The 22369-nt window shown below is 40.5% G+C and overlaps 2 protein-coding genes across 2 annotated transcripts; one reads left to right on the top strand and one right to left on the bottom strand.

Annotated features, from left to right (window-relative positions):
* Positions 1-324: 324 nt before the first annotated feature.
* On the bottom strand, positions 325-3803 carry LOC107799597 (putative inactive receptor kinase At1g48480). The gene is made up of 2 exons (XM_016622737.2): positions 2088-3803; positions 325-1313 (listed from the first exon to the last, which is right to left on the bottom strand). The coding sequence occupies exons 1-2, from the start codon at positions 3490-3492 to the stop codon at positions 703-705; spliced, it is 2016 nt and encodes a 671-aa protein (XP_016478223.1). The 5' UTR covers positions 3493-3803; the 3' UTR covers positions 325-702.
* A 13217-nt stretch (positions 3804-17020) lies between these two features.
* Positions 17021-17554, top strand: LOC142179810 (uncharacterized). Its single transcript, XM_075250687.1, has one exon. The coding sequence runs from the start codon at positions 17021-17023 to the stop codon at positions 17552-17554; it is 534 nt and encodes a 177-aa protein (XP_075106788.1).
* The last annotated feature ends 4815 nt before the right edge of the window (positions 17555-22369 follow it).

Below are 22369 nucleotides of genomic sequence, written 5' to 3' on the forward strand. Positions count from 1 at the left end.
TGGTTCTGGCAACGAGGCAAACGTAATAAAAGAAAAGGTACCTAAACCCCAATGCATATTTCTTTATGCCATCATCCAACTTCCAACAAGTATGTACCACATAAAGGTATCCAACTTCCAAGAAAGCCAACTAATTTTCTTTAATTAGGACCTAGATAAAGTGATAGAGATCACCAAAAACGAAGAGGAGGGTTCACTATCCGTGAAACCAAAGAAACTGTCCTCATCCACCAATAAAGCATGGCAACAACAGGACCAGTATAATCTCACAAAAGTGAGATCTAGCTATTTCTGAAGACAAAAAGACCAATAAAGCATGGCAACTTTACTAATTTCCTACTACAAACCAACAAACCTCCTAATGAAAATACAACAAATCTAGGTATTTAGTTCTCACTAAAGTTGGTTATAAAGCAAAAGTAAAAGTAAAGGCTGAAAGTAATAATTACACCAACCATTATCCACCCAACAAGAATAAATGGTACAGAGAATAGACCCAAACAAAGGAAAATGAGAAGGGCTCTACTACAATGGAGATCTGGGAAAAAGGGGCATAAAATTGTTAACTTTAAATGAAAGAAGACAGGCCCTAACCAACAGACAACAAGAAAAGTTTAATATGCTCAAATGGGATTCTGTAAATTGGTGATGGTGCTTCTTTAGTTCACGTACTGCACATGTAATAAAGGACTAAGGACCACTTCAATCAGATTCATTGACAAGATCAGACTGTTCTTGAGTAACCCTCAAGCTTGAGCGACGGAGCTCTTGAATCCGCTCACATACCTCGGACATTGATGGTCTGTTGTCGGGATATTGAGCCGCACAATCTATTGCAAGTTGCAAGAGTTGCACCATCTCTTCCTCAACACTCTGGTACCTAAGGAGTTCGAGATCAAAAACTTCTGAAGTCCATTGTTCTCGGACGATGGACTGCACCCATCTTGGTAAGTCAACACCTTCCTCATTAAGTATGGCATGAGTCGGAGCCTTCCCTGTAAGAAGCTCCAAGAGCAATACCCCAAAGCTGTATACATCTGCCTTGTGGGAAACTCTGCGCGGGTCAGTTACCTCTGGAGCACGATATCCAGCAACTCGAGTGGGGGTAGTTGGAGGTCCAACCAGCTGCGCTAGTCCAAAATCTGAGACTCGTGCATCATATGATTTGGTGAGAAGAACATTGGACGATTTAATATTCCCATGGGAGACACTTGAACCTTGAGAGTGAAGGTATTCGATGCCCCGAGCAGTACCAAGGGCAATGCCTGACCTAACTTCCCAATTCAACGGTGTCCTGCCAGCTCCCTTGTTTCCTGGCATATAATAGAATTTGGCAGTGAAAAAGAACGAACAAAATTGTACCAAACATCTTGCGAGCAATTTGCTCACTTTAACAAGTTTTCCGAGCTTCATAGGCTATCATAGCTACAGATGCACTTCTAGAAAATCTACTGAGAATTAAGAGCAGATAATCAAGTTGAATAGATTCCTTGGATTTAGCAACATTTAGTCCATAGCAAAAACTCTCTAGAAGGTGCGGCAAAGAGAAATGATAGACTCGATTAGTGCAAGATAAAGGATATTGTTGGATAAAGGTTTCCTGATATGACAACCAAGAACGAAAGAAAAAAAAATAGAGTTCTGCATACGCAACATTTTCCTGCTAAAAAAGGAATACACTTTTTCCCACATATATTCAAGTAGAAAACATTGAAATAGCCCTTGGGATAGAATGAAATATATAATAAAAGGTATCAGGCTGATAGAGTTGCATAAAGCATGCTATAAAAACACACTAGACATGCTAAAGAAAGAAATTTTTCTTAACTCAGTTAGGTGTTCTCCCTCAAAAGAGGCATTGCATGTAGCAGAGTAAGCAACAAATCAAACTAATCAATCTACTGACTAAAGCAAGAAAAGTTTTCTTATGACAAGTACTAAAGCAAGAAAATCAATAGAGAATGCACTCAGGTAATGGCATAGTTCCATAAAAAGATAAAAAAATTGGAAGAACTGCAATATATGTGCTTACAACAACAAAATGTTCTCAATTTTTTCACAAGGAAATAGTGCAACTTTTGACTCACCATGAAGAAGTGCAGACAAGCTTCCCATTGGCATATAATCATAGACAAGAAGTTTCTCCTCCCTGCTGTAATAATAAGCTCTAAGGGGCACCAAATTCTCATGATTCATTGCTCCAACAGTATCGATTTTCTCCCTAAACTCCATCTCAGATATAGTCACATCCTTCAATCTCTTAACAGCTACAACTGTTCCCATCTCCAAAACCGCCTTATAAGCTGTTCCAAACGTCCCCTTTCCTAAAACCTCAGCAGAAGCTCTCAACAAATCCTCCAAATCAAACACTGTCGCACTGTTTCCGAAAAAGATTAGCTTTTTAACCACATTTCCACCACCACTCTCTCCTCCTTTTCCGGTAGCCGTCATTGCAGCAGCAGCTGCTGCTGCTACTGAATACCCATTGTTATTTACACCACCATTTTCAGCATCCACATTAGACTTCTCCACAGAAACTTCAGTGTCTTGAGGCTTATATGCACCCACATCAACAGACCTAGCATTGTTACCAGACCTCTTTCTACACATCACAAACAAAATCAACAACAACAATAGGAACCCCACTACAGATCCAACAACAATCCCAGCAATTGCACCACCAGACAACTTCTTCTTCTTATTCTCATTCCCATTCCCAATTTCAATCCCACCAGTAGCTATAGCTGGTTGGGTCCCACCATCTCCAGGGCAAATATCCAGTGGCTTCCCACATAGTGAATTTCCAGCAAAAGCATCAACAGGCATTTTTTCAAGACTTTTTGGAATTGACCCATTTAAGCTATTAGCAGATACATTAAACTGCTCAAGTTTTGGAAGGTTTAACTCAGGAACAGACCCAGAAAACTGGTTATTTTCAAGCAAAAGTGTCCTCAAACGGGTCAAATTGTTAAATTGAGACGGTATTTCACCAGAAAATTTGTTTTTTGCAAGATTTAACCTAACCAGTAAGTGAAGATTAAAAAGGGAATCAGGAACAGAACCAGTAAAAGAGTTATCCTGAAGGTAAAGATTACGGAGCTCAACAAGTTGAGAAATATCAGACGGGAGTGGGCCCGAGAGTTTGTTAAAACGCAGACTGATTGTACGGAGGCGCGTGAGGTTAGAAATGGTGTTCGCCGGAAGCTTACCGAAAAGTGACGACGCCGGTAACCGGAGAACGGTGACCCTGTCGTTCTCACATTGAACACCTGCCCAGTTGCAGGGAGTAGGGTTAGAAGTGTTCCACAATAAAGTACGGCCACCCACGGCGGCGCGTAAGGCGAGTAAGGCGTTACGGTCGGAGTTCAGATCTGAAGAAGCAGTAATGGAGCAAAGAGTATGAGACAGAACAAAAAATAGCAGCATTGTTGACAACCTCGGGTGCTTAAACACACGAGAAAAAACCAACATTGTGTATGAAAAATTATACATTTTTCATACCAGAAAATGAAGGGTTTTGAAAAAGGAGGAGAAATGAGACAAAAGTTTGTTCAACAGAGATGGTGTGCAGTAGTCTAAGCGTTATTTTTTTGTTGTTGGCTGATATATTAGAAAGGGGATGAAGTGACAGTGTGACACTGTTTTTTTTTATTTTATTTTATTTTTAAGGTGGGGAAAGGTAGAAATATTAGAAATCCAGGGTGTAAAATGGGAATATTGAAAATAAAATAAAGAAGAAACAAACCCTAGCTGTTATTCTGATAATGGTCAACAGCAACGAGAGTTGATGGTGTAATAAGTACATAAAGAAAGTGGACTGTTTTCTGATGCTACTAATGAGTGAGGAGTCCAACACTTTTTCTTTTCTTTTTTTAATTTTCAGAATTTATTTTTCCTTTTATTAATACACAAATAATAACAACATGAGTATCTTATATAATCGTACGAGTAGAGTCGAGGAATAATATGTACTATATCTCTACTTTGTGTATGTAGAGAGGTTATTTTCGACTGACTCTCGGCTCATGCAAGCATAATTACAACAGTAAAGAAAATAAAATACATAGAAAAAAAGTAGTAACAATAATAAATTAATAACAAATCGGAACAAAAGCAACATCAGATAGTAATAAAAATTCAAGAATAAAATAAAATAAAATAAGAGTAATACTAAAATTACTATACGAAATGGAATTTGTTTTTTCTTTTATTAATATAGGGGCTTTTATTTTCATTTTTGGGGGGTTCAGCTTTGTTATAGAATTTCTTGAGTGGATAAAAAGCTTTAAAGATTTACTTTGATTTTCTTTACGAAAAAAGTAGCTTCCTGCAACTTGGACTAACTGTTCTTTGAATTTCTTGAATTGGGGTTCTCTTTTTTTTTTTCTCCTTTTTAAAGGTTTTGTTGTCAATAAATTATTTTTACTTGTTATACATGAAAGAACAACAAATGTGAAAGGAAACAAATAAGAATGTCGTTCATGTGATTTTTATCCGGGATTTGTCCCATTAAAAATGAGATATAATAATTAATTTACAATTTTATTCTTATTAAATAATATAAAAATAAAATCAAGCTTATTTGGGTCTTTGTAGAAGTTATCTCACGTTTAATCCAATAATAATAATTACATCTTAATTTTCAAATATGTTGGAGTCAGGAATATAAATTAAATTCTCACAGACTATGTTTCTCCATTTAAATTAATTAATCTTAAGCCAAAATTCAATGAAACAAAATAGTAACCAAACAATACAAAATTCAGTTTGCATTTAAGGGGAGGACATTTTGACGTGAAAGAAAGAGGTAGGCTAAAGACGTGGGTCCGAATGCAACACATTTTAATCCATTCTCAATTTGTCATTTTTATTTGAGGGCCCAACTAAATCAAAATCTCATTGGGGTATTATCACGTTTAGTTCACGCTAGAAACTATTTACATCTGGTAATCGAAAAAATATATAAAATTTATATATAACATACAGAATGTATATATATACAAAAAATATATATATATTTTATACATTTTATCGACTATTATTTTTACAGCGACTATACATTATCATTTTTCCAAATCCACTACTAGGTCTATGCCTCCTCACTTTTCAACTTCTAATCAATCCTCCCAATATCAAATTGTGGTTAACATATTTATAGAAAGGAACTAAATTTTTTGTCTTAAGAAAAGAGAGGTTAGATAGTCAACTTTAGAAATAATAATCCCTTTCTTTGCATGTGAAAATCCCAATAAATGATTTTAAAGTCAGCAAAAAGAAACACAAGTTAGTAGGAGTAATTAATAACATCAGCTGCCGTGACATTAATGTTTAACAATCTGATCATAGTACTAACTACTACTATCTTAGCCCGTGGACATAATTCTCTGGATAATTAGATGGTATTCTATAAGGAAAAAGTTTAATTATTCTTCTTTTAAAATTATATTTATTGTGTCAAACTTTATGCGCACAAGATTTCCGGCGAAGCAAAAAAAAGTACAGTTGACCCCAACAGTACTCATGTCATGCTAAATCATTGAAAAATTTACGGCTGACAAATACGGAGCTAACTTGGCGATTTTGTTGTAGATTTATCATTTATTAGAATTAGAATTTATAAATTCTGACCTATAATCGAATTTATAGTTCGTTTTAGTAATTGAGCTAGCGATTAAATTTTTGGACATATTTAATAAATTTTTTAACTAAAAATATAAAATCTAATAAGGTATCGCTTTCTATTGTTAATAGGTTTTTATGACTAACCGTTGTTTTCTTTCATTGTTGATCACCTTACTATCTTGTTATTTTTATTCTGTTTTTATTTGACTTTTTGGTACTGTCCCTTCTTGTCTATATTTTCATTAATATGATGCTAATACTTTCCTCAGCCGAGTGTCTATTGAAAACTGTATAGGTCAAAATCTGTGTCAACAGGATTTAGCATGGAGTGGCATTGTGGAAAGTAATGTGGCCGAGGTCGACCAATGGACAGTAAGGCTCTTAGTCGGGCGGTCAATAACGGTCGAGGTCAAGTATCAAGGACGGTACTAACGACTAGTTTTGGTAATAGGATATTTAAGGGAATATTGCACTGAATATTCTATGTACTGATACTTTTAGGGTTGACTAGGGATATGTCTCATATAAATAGAAAAGGAGATAAGGGGAAGAGGTATGTAATATTTTTCTTTCTGATAAGAGCATCTTTTGAGAAGAAGACTCTCTCTAGAAAAGATACAAACACTACCTTTCTAATAAGATTCTACCATCCATTATTCTAGACTTTTCCATTAGATCTGAGAATAGTTCCAATATTCTAGGATTTGTCTATCACTCGTCACTGTCAGAAAGAAGATTCATCCACCTATTTCGATATTTGGTGAATCATTCTCCTTATTTACGTTAATGTCTTTTATTGTTATTTATTGCTTGATATTCTTCTATCATTACTCCCCTTAAAATATTAAATGCACACTGCATTTAACCCCCCGCCAACGCTACCCTCAGTTATTTGTATTAGCTAGCTATAAATCCAGGGATATTAATATCAACTAGGCTTAATCCCTCATTACATAAAATTAATTAGTTTAATCAAAGATTTACACTTTTTGGTCAAACAATTTGGCGCCGTCTGTGGGGATTTTCTAGTTAAATTTTTAGTTTCTCCTAAATCTATAACTAGCACAATTTACCCAAAAAAAAAAAAAAAGAAGAGAAAAACTCATTTTTCCTTGTATACATGGATCTGACATGGCAGGTAATGGAGAAGAAAGGATGAAGACAGTGGTCGATCTCACCACCAACCTCTTGAACACCATCAATAAGGTTTCTGAAACAGAAGGTAAGGATATAACGCTCAACGCCTCCCCTAGGCGAGTTGGGTCGCCCCTCCCTCACGGCAGTATCACAACATCCCGCGGTAAAGGAGCTTCCACGTCCACGACGGAAGAGGCGCTACCAGCAGTGAAAAAACTACTCGAGGCTTGGCTAACAAACACGCTAACCAGCATTTTCGACAAGCCCGCCCAGGAGGTAGCTAGAGAAAACGCAAGGACTAGCATTACACCGACAACGGTCGAGCAGCACAGTCCTCCCCCTCCAGTAACAGGGTATCACTCACAATGTTAATAATACATGTGACGACACCCTCACAACCATTATGAGGAAGATGGAAGAAATAGAAAATGAGAATAAAATGCTTCGGGACCAAATGAGAGAGCACCAAGAAAGAGTCGACAAAATACCGGGTGCCCCAAAACTCTTGCCAAAAAGAGATGCTGGTCGGTTCGTTGAGCAACCCTACAGTGATGAAGCCATCCCGCATGCCATACCCAAGACCTTTAAGATGCCGCCTTATCTGAAAATATATGATGGTACGACCGACCCCGAAGATCATGTGACTCACTATCTAAAAGGCAATGATCTCGCCAAAGAACAAGTATCTTCCATCTTGTTGAAAAAGTTCGGCGAGACCCTCACCGGAGGAGCATTAACTTGGTATTCACAATTGCCCGCGCGTTCCATCGAAACGTTCGAAGAGATGGCCGATAAGTTCGTAACTGCCCATGCTGGGGCCAAAAAGGCGGAGGCAAGAGTGAATGATATATTTGCCATCAAACAATTGCCCGGAGAAGGATTGAGGGACTTCCTCGCTCGATTCAACTGATTAAGGATGACCTTACCGAATGTATCAAAAGGAATGGCTGTAGAAGCTTTCCAAAACGGGCTGAACAGGAATGGCTCAAGGGCGACCAGAAAATTATTAAGTCGGCTTATGAAATATTCTCCAGCAACTTGGGATAAAATACACAACACTTACTGTGCCGAGGTCCGTGCAGAGGAAGATGACCTGAAGGGCCAAAGCATCGGTTGACCTCGATGCAGGCTGAATCCAGGAAGGATCGAAGAAATGATGCCATGAGGGATCTTGTAGATCCGCGACCCAACCGAGAAAGGCATCAGCCATACATCAGAAGCGCCATCACGCCCCCCTCCCGCCACGAAGAGGGCCCATCCAGACCAAGGACAGGGACTCATCGGAATGAGAGAGGTATGCCCCATTTATTATCCGCTCACAATTTTTGTGTGTCACCCTCAGAAATAGTCTACGCATTGGAGAAACTCGGACCAAAAGTAAAGTGGCCACAAAATATGAGATCAGACCCAAATACCAGAAAGTCAAACGCCCTCTACGAGTTCCACCAAGAGCGAGGTCACAAAACTGAGAATTGCATCGCCCTAAGGCGGTCGTAAACATGCTTCACCAAGGACACCTCAAAGAATTGCTGAGCGACTGAGGAAGGACTAACTTTGCCCGAGGACGTGAATAGTGTAGCAACCCCTTTGGGAGGGTGCTACTTACGAAACAAATCTAATTTACTACTTACAACATTAAGAAGATATTAATTAAAAAAAATATTCAGAATAATTTAGTAGCGAAAATAGGCTCATGCGATGAGTTCCAAAGTGCAATATTTTTATTTTCAAAAATACACTTTATAATTTTTATTTTATTTTTTAAAATAAAATACAATGTCAAAATTTCAACATAATGTGATATAACCCTTCTTGAATAATCAACCCGTTAAAGCAACTTCCTAACAAAATTATACTTTACATAAATTTCAAACTATCGGGTATAAAAAGAAAAACTAGTTTTCTCCTTTGTACATATATATAAGACAAAGTGTAAATTTAACATATTACAAGACTTGAGTTATTAACACACCTTAAAACAACAAAATAAGTTACCAAATTCAAGTTACAAGATTTTGGTCTTAATATCCAAATCCTCCAAATAACATACATAAGTGTGACATATATATCATGTACAAGTCCCAAAACTATACAAAACCATGGTGCATATGCAAATGTAATCTCCATAAGTGCTCACAAAAAGACTACTTCATAAGGTCGTCTTCAAATTTATCATGTACATTACCTACGATAGAAAACAACTATCGCTACGCATAAAGCTTAGTGGCATATAAACTTTGGGCTTGGAGCCATTAACTTCTCCAATTCCCATTTTCAGTTATAGGTAGCTCAAATGAAACATAATTTAAAACAAGCGAACAAATATATCAAAAGTATCAAATATCAACCCTTAAAGTGTTTCCAAATATCAATAACAATGTTCAAGATTCAAGAGTTGAGAAAGCGTATACTATCAATCCAAGAAAGCTTGTCAGATATCCACTTTTTGCCTAATATGTATGTCATGCCATCACACTAAGCATAATCAGTTATCAAGATGGACCGAAGTCCCAAATCAAGTAGGGCCAAAACCCAACAATCAAGAGAATCAAGAATCATATTAAAAATGACTTCCTAGTTCATATTTAACACAGACAAGTTTCATAATTTAAGACGAACTACAAATTCAAAGTCAAGATGGCAAAAGATCCAAATCAAGAGGCATGCCAAGATGAGTGACAAAGTCACTGCCACAAGAAGGACAAAGTCCCAACAAGAATGCAAAATGATCAATCAATCCGTACGAGTGGGCGATTTAGCAAATATCTTGCAATACTTGATATAACACGAATACAATGCTATTAATTGAAGACAAGAAAAATAAAATATTAGGTTATTTCAAAATATTCCAACAAGTAAAATGAGTACAAAGTTTATACACAAACCTTAGTATTTTACCACAAAATAGTTCAACAACAACTTGAGGATGTTCAAATCGTCTACACCCTAGACAAACCAAATCTGTCCACTTCCTCAAACACTTCCCCTTTTACAAGGATATATATACCTTAAATATATAATAAAATATCTATATAAGTTCAGTGATTTAACATATCAAACTAAACATGATATTGGTGAAAATTACCCAAAATATTTGAAACATAAATTCTGGACAGTATCACTGTCTCGTGTTGTGACTCAGATTTGAAGATGAAAAGGGACAAACTAGACTGTGTTGTCTTCTTTACAGTTGTGCGTTTCAGAACATCTTGAATCAACCCCATATCAATTTTTTACATAAAGTTATGCTAAACTTACTAACAGTAGTACAGAGAGGGTTTGTAAAATAGAAAATTTGGGCAGCACCTGCCTTGTACTTTATCACCTATTTTCGGGTAAATAAAAGACAAACTAGATTTGGTTCCTTCATAAGAGTTATAGATCTATGAAATAGCTTTCCAGGAAGTCTTAGATCACTTAAAACAGAGCTCTATACAAAAAGATATGAAGAAAACATTAATAGTTGTCTAGTGTAAAAACAGATTTAGTAACTTACCACAAAAGAGAGGAGCAACTTGAGCTTCACCAAGAACGAATTTTGCTGGTTGGTTTAGTGAAAATTTATAGTAGTTTCCATGAAGTTTTCAGGTGATAAGAAAGAGAGAGAGTAGGGGTTTTCTTTTTCTTGAAAGAATGAAAATGGGGAGTTTATGGAAGACTAAGTCAATCAAAGTTATCTTTAAGAATTTTGGATAAATATGAAATAAAAATGGCTGCCCAACTACTAAATATCCTTAGATAAATACAAAAGGACGGCAGCCCAAAAACTTAATTATAATATATTTACTAACAATTCATCAAAATAATATTAAGTGTTATACATAGCAACACCCTGGAACTTCTTTGTCAATATTAAGTTATTAATACAACCTAGAGTAAGGAATTTTTATGTATTGTAAATTTCACGTTTAGGAAGTATGAATTGAAAATATCTCCTCATTATAAAGATGCACAATCGAAAATACAAATATTAGTAAAAATTTGGGGTGTTACAAACAGTACTAGTATCACGACCCAATTTCACCTATAGGTCGTGATGGCGCCCAACACTACAGCTAGGCAAGCCAACAAATAAATTAAGCATATATCAATTATTTTCAGAATAATTTTCTAAGAAATTTTATTATTTTACTAGCAATATTAAAGAAATTAGAAAAGATACTGATTAACTTAAATCCAAGAAAATAATACAATTCCAAATTTTACCAATGTGTGTGCCAAGACCTGATGTCACAAGTGTATGAGCATCTAGTAGATTATTCAAAACCCCAAATACTATCTGAAATAAAAATAGACAGAATGAAAATACAAGAAGAGGCACTGGTAGCTCTAGAACGGCCCATCAAGGCAGCTCACCACTACGCCTCTGGATAACGTGGATGTACGATGATAGGTCCTCCACTAGTACTTGCCTCAGATCCTACATAAAAAAGTATAGCACGAGTACGTAAACAACGTGTACCCAGTAAGTATCAAGCCTAATCTCGAAGTGGTAGAGACGAGATGGCCGACTTTGACACTCACTAAGAGTTAATAATAATAAATAAAATAAAAATAGCAATATCTAGATCAACATGATTTATAGAATTTACAATGATTTTCTTTAACCAGCAAAAATAATTAAATTCCTTCAAATGCAGCAATTCTCAATATATTAATTAAATTCCTTCAGTTTCAATAAATTTTTAATTTATCAATTAGCCTCATCTACAGTAATAACAATAATTCCTTAACAAGCAGAGATAATTAATTCTTTAAATTCCAAAAAAAATTAATTTATCAATTAGTTTCACAAGCTGCAATAAACTATCAAAGTATCGTGTAATTATTATTATTAGGCATGATTTCTGCCGAGATCGTATGGCCCGATCCAGAGTGTCGTGTACACTGCTGAGGGACGTACGACACGATCCATAGATGCATCTATCCTGCCGAGGCGTTCGGCCCGCTCCACAAAAAAGGAGAATATTTTTCTTATGTACCTCCAGAAGGAGAGTATATTTATTATGAGATAAATTCGGGAGGATCAACAATTTCTTTTAACAATTTATTAATTTAAACAGAAAATTAAGCATATGAGATTTTCATCTTTTAATATTTTACCTAACAATTCACAATATATATAATATAATTTGCACAAGTAATTCATGTTTTGAATCCTAAACTACCCGGACTTTAGCATTAATAGTAGTTACGTACGGACTCTCGTCACCTCGTGCGTCGTAGCCTCCACAATTAGCAGCAATTATTACTTTAATTACCTATGGGGTAATTTTTCCCTCACAAGATTAGACAAGAGACTTACCTTGTCTCAAAGTCCACTTTCTGATTATCACGTCGCGTTAATTTCTCAATTTGATGCCGAAAAATCCGAAACTATCAAAATGTTATACAAAATAATTAATATATGTTCAATAATTCGAATTTAGGCTATTAAATAAATTACCCTAACCAAAATAGTGAAATTCCTAAAATTCACCCCGGGCCCACGTTCCCGGATTCTGGAAATTTTTGGATGAAAATATTACCCATAATCTCAAAAACTCAAATATATAATTTCTACCCAATTCCATAACCATTTTCGTGGTTAAAATTTCATTTTAATACAAATATGGGTTTTTCCTCTAATCCTTGATTTCCAAGATTTACAAGTTATAATCTACCCATAATCTATGTATTTAACTCAAAGTGTGTAGAATTAACTTACCTTCAAGTTGCTAGTTGAAATCCCCTCTCAAAAAGCTCCAAAATAACCGAAGGATGGAAGAAATGAGGTTAAAAATGGTGGAATCCCGTTTTTAAGACATTCTTTCCGGAACAGTAGGCTCCTTCTCCGCGAACGCGACCCTTGTCTCGCGTTCGCGAAGCACAAAAATGTGCTGCCCAACTTTACTCTTCGCGAACGCGAAGCTCATCTCGCGAACGCGATGCACTGCCAAACTTGGCCTTCGCGAACGCGATGCCTCCTTCGCGAACGCGAAGCTTTAATGTCCCAACACTCCACCTGGCCTCGCCCTTCTACGCGAACGCGAAAGCCTTCATGCGTTCGCGATGCACACTGCCATTACCCTTCGTGAACGCAGTCCATTCTTCGCGAATGCGAAGAGAAAATCTCGCCTATTCCAGTTTTTCCTTCGCGAACGCGAAGAAGGAAACCAGAACTAGAAAATTTGGTTTCTGAGATTTAGCTCCGGGCGGTCCGAAACACACCCGAGCCCCTAGTGACCCCGTCCAAAGGCATCAACAAGTCTGTAATCATAATACAGACCTACTCGAACTCTCGAAATGCGTAAAACAATAACGAATCCAAGAATCACACCCCAAAACCAAATTGGATAAAACTTTGAACTTCAAGTTTTTCCAAATTCTCCGAATGCGCGGAACCATACTTAGACTACTCGGAATGACACTAAAATTTGCGTGCGAGTCTTAAATGACATAATGGAGCTATGAAAATTTTTAGAATTAGATTTCGACCCCGATATCAAAAAGTCAACTCCCCGGTCAAACTTCCAAACTTAAATTCTTGTTTTAGCCATTTCAAGCCTAATTTAACTACGGACTTCCAAATAAAATTTTGAACACCCTCATAAGTTCAAAATTACCATACGGAGCTATTGGAACCGTCAAATCCCGATTTCGGGGTCGGTTTCTCAAAATGTTGACCGAAGTCAAACTTAGCACTTTAAGGCCAATTTAAGGAATCAAGTATTCCAATTTCAACCCGAACACTTCCAAGTCCTGAACCAACCATCTCCGCAAGTCATAAATCATTAAAAGTACATATGAGGAGTTTTATTTTAGGTAACGGGGTTCTAAAAGTTAAAATGACTGGTTGGATCATTACAACCAGGGACCGCCGAAACCACCCTTACCGACTTGCACCATTCAAATGATCATCGGAGGCGGCGACGATGCTTCGATCAACAACGTGAAGTTCACCACAACCCACAAGCTCAAACGGTCTATCACTCACGAACGGTATGACGAACTTGAAGAAAGTATCATCTTCGATAGGTCAGATACCCACGGGTTGGTTTGCCCTTACTATGATGCCCTTGTTGTCACTTTATGAATATTAGATACAGATGTAAGGCGTATTATGGTGGACGATGGGAGCGGCGCATGCATTATCCACCCTCGAGTACTTGCACAAATGAAACTCGAGGATAAGATAGTGCCGCGTTGTATCACACTAACAGGTTTTAACAATGCAGTTGAACGAACATCTTGAGAAATCACACTCCCCGTCCTGACCGACGGCGTCACTCTAGAAACCACGTTCCACATCATGAATCAGGATACGGCATACAATGCCATAATAGGCCGACCTTGGATACACGCCATGAAGGCCATCCCCTCCAGCTTGTACCAAGTTATCAAATTTCCAACCCCATGAGGAATATTCAGCATACGAGGAGAACAACACACATCTAGAGAATGCTACCGCATCGCCTTGGATTGTACGACCAGCCAACAAATGAAGGGAAAAAACAAAACAAGCATAGCAATTAACAGGGTTGAGTTCGAGCTATGACCAAAGAGAGGACGTCATTAGAGATCCCGAAATAGTTGAGGCCGCGGGATCAACCATAGAAGACCTCGACCCCGTTCAACTTGATGATAACAACCAAAGCAAGAAAGCCTACATCGATTGCAAGCTTCAAGAACCAGGTAAATTCCGTCAATTCTTAATTGCTAATGCAGACTTGTTTACTTTTTCCCATGCAGATATGCCAGGTATCCCGAATGAGATCGCCACACACAAGTTGAACGTCGATCCATTCCTCCCTCCGGTGAGGCAGTTTAGGCGAAAGTTCAATTCCACAATAAATGATGCAGTCCGCGAAGAGGTCGAAAAATTACTGAAAAATGGCTCCATCAGGGAGTCAAAATACCCCTAATGGGTTGCCAATATGGTCATGGTGAAAAAGAAGAACGAGAAATGGCGAATGTGCGTAGACTTTACAGATTTGAATAAAGCATGCCCCAAAGATTCATTCCCGTTACCCCATATCGACCAGGTCATTGACGCAACGGCCGGGCATGAATTGTTAAGCTTCTTAGACGCCTACTCATGTTACAATCAAATCCTCATGGAAGAGGAGGATCAGGATAAGACCACCTTCATCACCCATCAAGGGACGTACCGCTACATAGTTTTGCCTTTCGGGCTGAAAAATGCAGGGGTGACATACCAAAGGCTGGTGACCAAAATGTTCAAAGATCAACTCGGCAAGACTATGGAAGTCTACATAGACGATATGCTGGTCAGGTACAAAAGGAAAGATGATCACATCGGTTACTTGAAAGAAGCCTTCGATATACTCAGGCGATACAGGATGAAATTAAATCCTGAAAAGTGTGCATTCGGCGTGACCTCAGGAAACTCTTGGGTTTCCTAGTATCACAGCGAGGTATCGAGGTCAACCCTGACCAAATCAAATCCATAGAAGGAATACCAGAGCACTTAACCACCAAAAAACAGGTTCAGAGGCTGACTGGCCGTATCACCGCCCTGTCAAGATTCATTTTGCGATCATCCGACAGATGCCACAAGTTTTTTGGCGTATTCAGAAAGGACAACGGCCTCCAGTGGACCTTTGAGCGCGCCCAAGCCCTGAAGGAGTTAAAATCTTACCTGTCATCACCACTGTTGCTTTCCAATGCGGAGCCTAGGGAGCGCCTCCTCATCTACCTCGCTGTATCTGAAGAGGCGACGAGTGTTGTCCTCGTCCGATAAAATAATGGTACGCAATCGCCCATCTATTACATTAGCAAAACCTTAGTCGACGCCGAGACGAGACACCCCCACCTCGAAAAATTGGCCTTGGCCCTAGTCGTAGCTTCACGAAAGTTTAGACCCTACTTCCAGTGCCACCACATCTCGGTAGTCACAACTTTCCCCTAGAGAAGTATTTTGCATAAGCCCGAGCTATCGGGAAGGTTAGCCAAAATGGGCCATATAATTAAACAAGCATGATATCACATACCAATCGCGAACGGCAGTAAAATCACAAGTCCTCGCCAACTTTGTCGCCGACTTTAGCGCAAAAATAATGCCCGAAGTCGAAAAAGAGGCGACCCGCACTTCTCCACAAACACAATATTTATGGATTTTGTACACCGACGGCGCTTCTAATGCGTCAGGGTCCGGACTGGGACTTGTACTCGAAGTCCCAACAGGCGAAGTGATTCGCCAGTCCATAAGGTTCCCGGACATAACTAACAACGAGGCCAAGTATGAGGCCGTGATTGCAGGATTAAGGCTAGCACTCAAGTACGGGGCAAGATGGGCCATACTATGCTGCGACTCTCAACTCGTCGTCAACCAAGTCACAGGGACTTTCCAGATCAAATAGCAGAGGTTACAAAAATACCAGGTCGAGATCTGCAAACTACTGCCCGAGTTTGACAAATGTCAGCTCGACCAGATTCCTCGAGCACAAAACATCGAAGTAGACGGCCTCACCAAATTAGCAGCAGCCACTAAAAGCATAATCGGAGAAAGAAACGTGGTCACCCCTCCTCCACTCATCAATAGATCAAATCGAGATAAAGACCATAAATCTAACTTGGGACTGGCGCAACCGTATTGTTACATACTTGCAGGATGACGTACTCCCATATGGTAAAAAGGAAACCAAGAAGCTTCGGATACAAGCAGCCAGGTACAACATCATTCATTACAACCTTTATAAGAGGACGTATGGCTGCCCCCGGCGAAATGATTAGGCCCGAATCAAACGCGGTGCGTCCTAGAAGAAGCCCACGAAGGCCACTGCGGAGCTCATTCTGGCAGTCGAGCTCTGGTCAGATGTCTCATACGGACAGGTTACTACTGGCCTATTTTGAAAAAAGAGGTCGCGAACTTCGTAAAAAAATGTGAGCAATGCCAAAAATACGCCCCAATGAAACATCAAGCGGGCGAGCACCTCCACTCGGTCACTTCCCCTTGGCCATTCATCAAGTAGGGAATGGACATCGTCAGCCCCCTCTCTTCGAGGCGAGGTAACGTACTATTTTTCTATTTTTCTTTTGGTTTTAACTGACTATTTTTCTAAATGGGTAGATGCAGGAGCATTCGCCCAGATACGCGAACATGAAGTGATCGCCTTCATATGGAAAAATATTGTGTGCCGCTTCGGCCTCCCCAAAGAGATCAGTTGCGATAACGGACCCTGATTTACTGGAAAAAAAGGTCGCCGAATATTTTGAGAAGTGGCATATCAAAAGAATACTCTCAACACCGTACCACCCCATGGGCAACGGGAAAACGGAATCCTCCAATAAATCAATACTGAACATCATGAAGAAAAAGCTTGAAGACGCCAAAGGACTATGGCCGGAGTTATTACCAGAAGTGCTTTGGGCCTACCCTACAACGCCGAAGACGAGCAAAGAAGAGACGCCCTACTCATTAGTCTATGGGACTGATGCGGTAATACCGGTCGAAGTCGGAGATCCCAGTTTGAGATATTCCCATGAGAGCGGGCCGAGGAATAATGAAAGTAGAAGGCAAGAGCTCGACGAAGCTGAAGAACGGAGAGATATGGCCTACACAAGGATGATCGCCCAAAAACAACAGGCAGAGCACTATTATAACAAAAAGGAAAAGATCAGACCACTCAAAGTCGCGGACTACGTGCTCAAAGCCAAAACACAAGCAAGCAAAGACCCGCAGGAAGGCAAACTGGGAACAAATTGGGACGGTCCATACAAAATCACAGCAACAGCAAACAAAGGGTCTTTCCAACTAGAAACAATGGAAGGAAAACTACTACCAAACAACTGAAACATCACACATCTCAAGTACTTTAACTTTTAAGAAAAAGCGTTCTCCAAGTCGTACTCTTTTTTCTCTCACTTGAGTTTTGTCCCAGTTGGGTTTTTCTCAAGGAGGTTTTTAACGAGGCGACAAGGGGGATACTTCAAGTTAAAATGCGAACGGAAGAAGACACTAGACAGTCAGTTCATTGCCCAACCTCTCAACACGTCTCCAGGTCGCCTAATGAAGGGACTAGATAAGATGGGACTGGAATGCCAACCCGAAAAACATGTAAATTTCTCCAAGTATATGAGCAAAACACAAATGTATGAAGTCCGCCCATACTTTCTCCAGAGCAACATTGCCTCAATATCTACTCGGCCCCAGCCACAATTAAGTCAGTTACATTCGACCTTGCTCGAATTAACTCACATTCGACCTTACTCGAACTAACTAAGTACGGGTTACATTCGACCTCGTTCGAATCAACACCCACTCGGCCCGCGGCCACAATTAAGTAAGTTACATTCGACCTTGCTCAAACTAAATAAGTACGGGTTACATTCAACCTCGTTCGAATCAATACCCACTCGGCCCCCGACCACAATTAAGTAAGTTACATTCGACCTTGCTCGAATTAACTCACATTCAACCTTGCTCGAACTAACTAAGTATGAGTTACATTCGACCTCGTTCGAATCAACACCCACTCGGCCCTCGACCACAATTAAATAAAAGTTACATTCGATCTCACTCGAATTAACTTACACTCGACCTTGTTCGAATTAACTAAGTATAGGTTACATTCAACCTTGTTCGGATTAACTAAGTTACATTCGACCTCGTTTCGAATTAACTAAGTATAGGTTACATTCGACCTCGTTCGAATTAACACCTACCGGCCCCCGGCCGCGACCGAAACTTAGTTCTGTTTTGACCTCGTTCAACACACATAAACTAAGTTCTTATGACTAAAGCGACCAAACAGCAAAAACAAAAGAAAGAGGCATACAAGCCCGAACAGAAGGATAAGAGTCAGGTACGAGCAGCGAAAATGGCATTTCATAAAATATATTCTTTACAAAGGCTAGAACCAATGCCCAAAAAAATATGTACAAAACTTACATGCAAAAAGAAAGAAAAATAACTACTCGCCACCTAACCCAGCAACGTCATCTATCTGACCGCCTAGGTCATCTCCACCCACCTCTCCGCCAGTACCATCGCCACCACCTTCAGAATACTCATCCTCGTACCAGGCATCTTGTTCAATCCCGTCCACGCCTATGTCCTCCTCGCCATCACCAGCCTCCGGCATAGCGGGATCATAGCCACAAGCAGTCCGAGCTGAGCGTGCCTTAGCGCGAGCATCCTCGAAGTCGGTTTCAGAAACTTTCCCCACCGCTGTCGAGTCCCTAAATATATCCCGTTGGGCCTTGGCGTGGATCCAGATCTCATACAGATCCCACGGAATGTCATGAAAGGAAGAAGTGCCAGAAGAGGACGGCTGGGCCAACAACTTGGAGTTCTCGGCTTCAAGGGCGATAACCCGTTCATTAAAGCTCGGATTTTCTTTCTCCAACTCCCCTATAAGCTCATCGAGTCGCTCCTCTCTGAGCCTTGCCGTCTCCAAATCACTTGCCCGCTCTGAACGAAGAATGCGGATTACGGCCTTCGATGCCTCTACTTGTCTCAAAGCTGCCAACCGATCCGATTCTGACTTTTCTAAGTCCGCTATCCTCTCGGCGATATCACCACCCAGAGCATCCGCCTTGGTTAGACTTTCTTCGAACTCGGCCCGCAGCGAACTCACTTGGGCTTGAAGGTCGGCGCATTGCGCCTCGACTCCCTAGCTCACCTTGAGCTCCTCTTCCTTGTCCCTCAACGCCCCCTCGAGCTCATTACATTTTCCGATGACCTTCACCAATTCGTCATCCTTCTATTTAGCTCATCTCAGAGAGCCCGGAAGTTGCTACTCCCACCAAGCCACCTGCACAACTCGCGGTGCTTATCATGATACTCGCGGTATTTCCGCTCCATCTTTTGGAATATGGCCTTCCGCCTCTCCTCTCGGCAGGAGCTTTCGATCTCCACGATCACGGTCTAAAAAGAAAACCAGAGCGAGTAAGAATAAAATCTAATTCGACATGAACGAACATGCAAATGAAATACCCAACTTACCCTAAGAGCAAGGCCGACTATGCTCCTCGACAATGTGGAATCCTTCAGTCTCTCAAGGGTCTTACCCTCCATGTCGGAACAGAGGGGACCAAGAGAAGGGACTACCTCCTCCGTATCAACTAGTATATCCCGGTCTAGAGGGATCGCAATGGTCCGCGTGGTTCCCTCCAATCTCACCTCGAGCCGGGTGAGTCCTTCTCCCATCGTCCTAACCTCTTCAGGGTCCATATCGGAGCCCGTCTCGTAACCATCCTCAGCAACCCCCTTACCTCTCTCATCGGTAAACGAGGTGGGAACATCAACGGGCTGCGAGGATGATGACACATCTCGCCGCACAGTACCCAGAACCTCCATGGACACTCCATCAATTCTGACATTGGCATCAAGAAGGGGTACGCTCTCTGCGACCTCTGCTGATGGCAGGACCTCAGACAGAAAATTTGCACCGTCTTCAGGCATAACGGAGTCCAGTTCGCGCTCATTCCTTGTAGAATCTATGGCTCGGATTGTCCCATCGCCGACGTCCACCGACCTCCTTTTACGAGGGACCAAGTCCTCCCCGCTCGATGAAGACTCTTCATCTATTAAATAAAGAAAGGGAGAGGCCGGAGTCTCTGGTATTTAAGTCGTCGACGATCTAGTCGATTTAGCCGAAACCGGAGGCTGAATAGAAGTGGATGGTCGGGCAAGCTTGGCCACATCATAGCAGGGGCGGACCCCGTTGTAGTATTCATTTGGTGAAACGCAGTATTAGGGGCCTTCGACCTCATCGAGGATCACCGGATAAAAATAAAATAGAAGAAAAAAAATATAGAGGTCGATCCCCACAAAACAATATGAAGCAAGCAACCAGAAGGCCACGACAATAAAGATTTAAAATGTGTAAACTCACCGGTCGCTGAAAGCTTAGGTCCGAACTTCTTGATAAAGGCCGACCATTCACGAATCCTCACTGTGTGAGGCAAGACCTGGCTAACCCAGTCATGAATATCCGCAACCAAAGGAGGGGGCGAAGTCTCAGCTAAACGAGGAAAAGACAGAGTGTTAGGCTACAATCAAAATGAGCGAAATAAGCGCTTGGTAAAAAATACTTACGGGCATAATTCCATGCCTCAGGAAATCTATTCGTATTTATCACCAGGTCATCGGTCTTGACGTAGAAGTAGCTAAGCCAGAACCAACGATTTGCTTTATCGTCCATCTTCACTACCAAACTCTTACTTCCTCGGTGACGAAGATGTAACATCGTCCCCCTATAGAAACTGGGCGCGAAGAGGTGCATCGGTGGTGAAGAGAGATCCCGCGGCCGACCAATTTCGCGTACTTCGTCAACATGCAGATGAGTTTGTAGATGTAAGGTGAAAGCTGGGCTGGGAAGACACCGTAGTAGCAGCAGAATTCCTCCGCCAATGGGAGAAGGGGAAATGAGTAGCCCACATAGAATAAATATGCGTAGAATGCGCAGTATCCAGGGCGATGAATCTGGACCACGTCACGACCAGATCGATGTGGGCCGGAATTTTGAACTTTGCCTTGAAATTAGCATGGGCAATCGCGTCCATCACCGATTCCGTGGCCTCAGGGTCGTCCTCGGGCGGTTTTGAAAAGTCAGATCTAGCCTTCTCATTACGAAAAATTATTTCCTCCACCGTAAGAAAGCTTTCATCCTTCGCAACATTGGCAACCCCATCGTCATGGGGAGGCATGCGCATTGCCAAGGGAACCGGGTCAAATACCCCCCCTCCCCCTGAGCTGAAAGACATGTTAACCATCTTTGTTTATGAATAAAGGAGATGTAAAAATAGAAGACTCAAGAGTAGCGGAAGCCACCAGAATCAGTGAAAGCAAGAATATGGAAGTAAGATCAAAAGAGAAAGAATTCCGAATGAGGAAGGAAGAAGAAGGTATGAAGGTCCAATATTTAGATTACAAAGAGTAAGGCAAAGGATTTTGTATCCCTATTTATAAGAGTTCAGACATAAATATCGAGAAAGCAAACCGTCGTTACCCAGCTCAGGAATCGAAGCGGCAGAGGCACGGGAAACGATGCAAGGTATTGAAAAAATGCATAATAATGACGTATGTTGACATGATGTCACTCTGAAACGACATGACCCTAGGTTGCGGCTCACGGAAGGCCAGGTTTCCACCCCGTCTAAAACGCTACTACTCGACCCGCTCATCTAAACTTCTCGACCATAATTTACAGAGTTAGCTCATCGAGGTCGCCAGGGTCGACATCAATAAGCGGAGGGACTAACTGTATAGGTCAAAATCTGCCTCAACAGGATTTAGCATGGAGTGGTATTGTAGAAAGTGATGTGGCCGAGGTCGACCAGTGGACAACGGGGCTCGTAATCGGGCGGTCAATAACGGTCGAGGTCAAGTATCAAGGACGGTACTAACGACTAGTTTTGGTAATAGGATATTTAAGGGAATATTTCGCTGAATATTTTATGTACTGGTACTTTTAGGGTTGACTGGGGATATGTCTCATATACATAGAAAAAGAGATAAGGGGAAGAGGTATGTAATATTTTTCTTTCTGATAAGAGCATCTTTTGAGAAGAAGACTCTCTCTAGAAAAGATACAAACACTACCTTTCTAATAAGATTCTACCATCCATTATTCCAGACTTTTCCATTAGATCTAAGAATAGT

This window comes from Nicotiana tabacum, chromosome 4, assembly GCF_000715075.1.
Source record: "Nicotiana tabacum cultivar K326 chromosome 4, ASM71507v2, whole genome shotgun sequence".
NCBI classification, from domain to species: Eukaryota; Viridiplantae; Streptophyta; class Magnoliopsida; order Solanales; family Solanaceae; genus Nicotiana; species Nicotiana tabacum.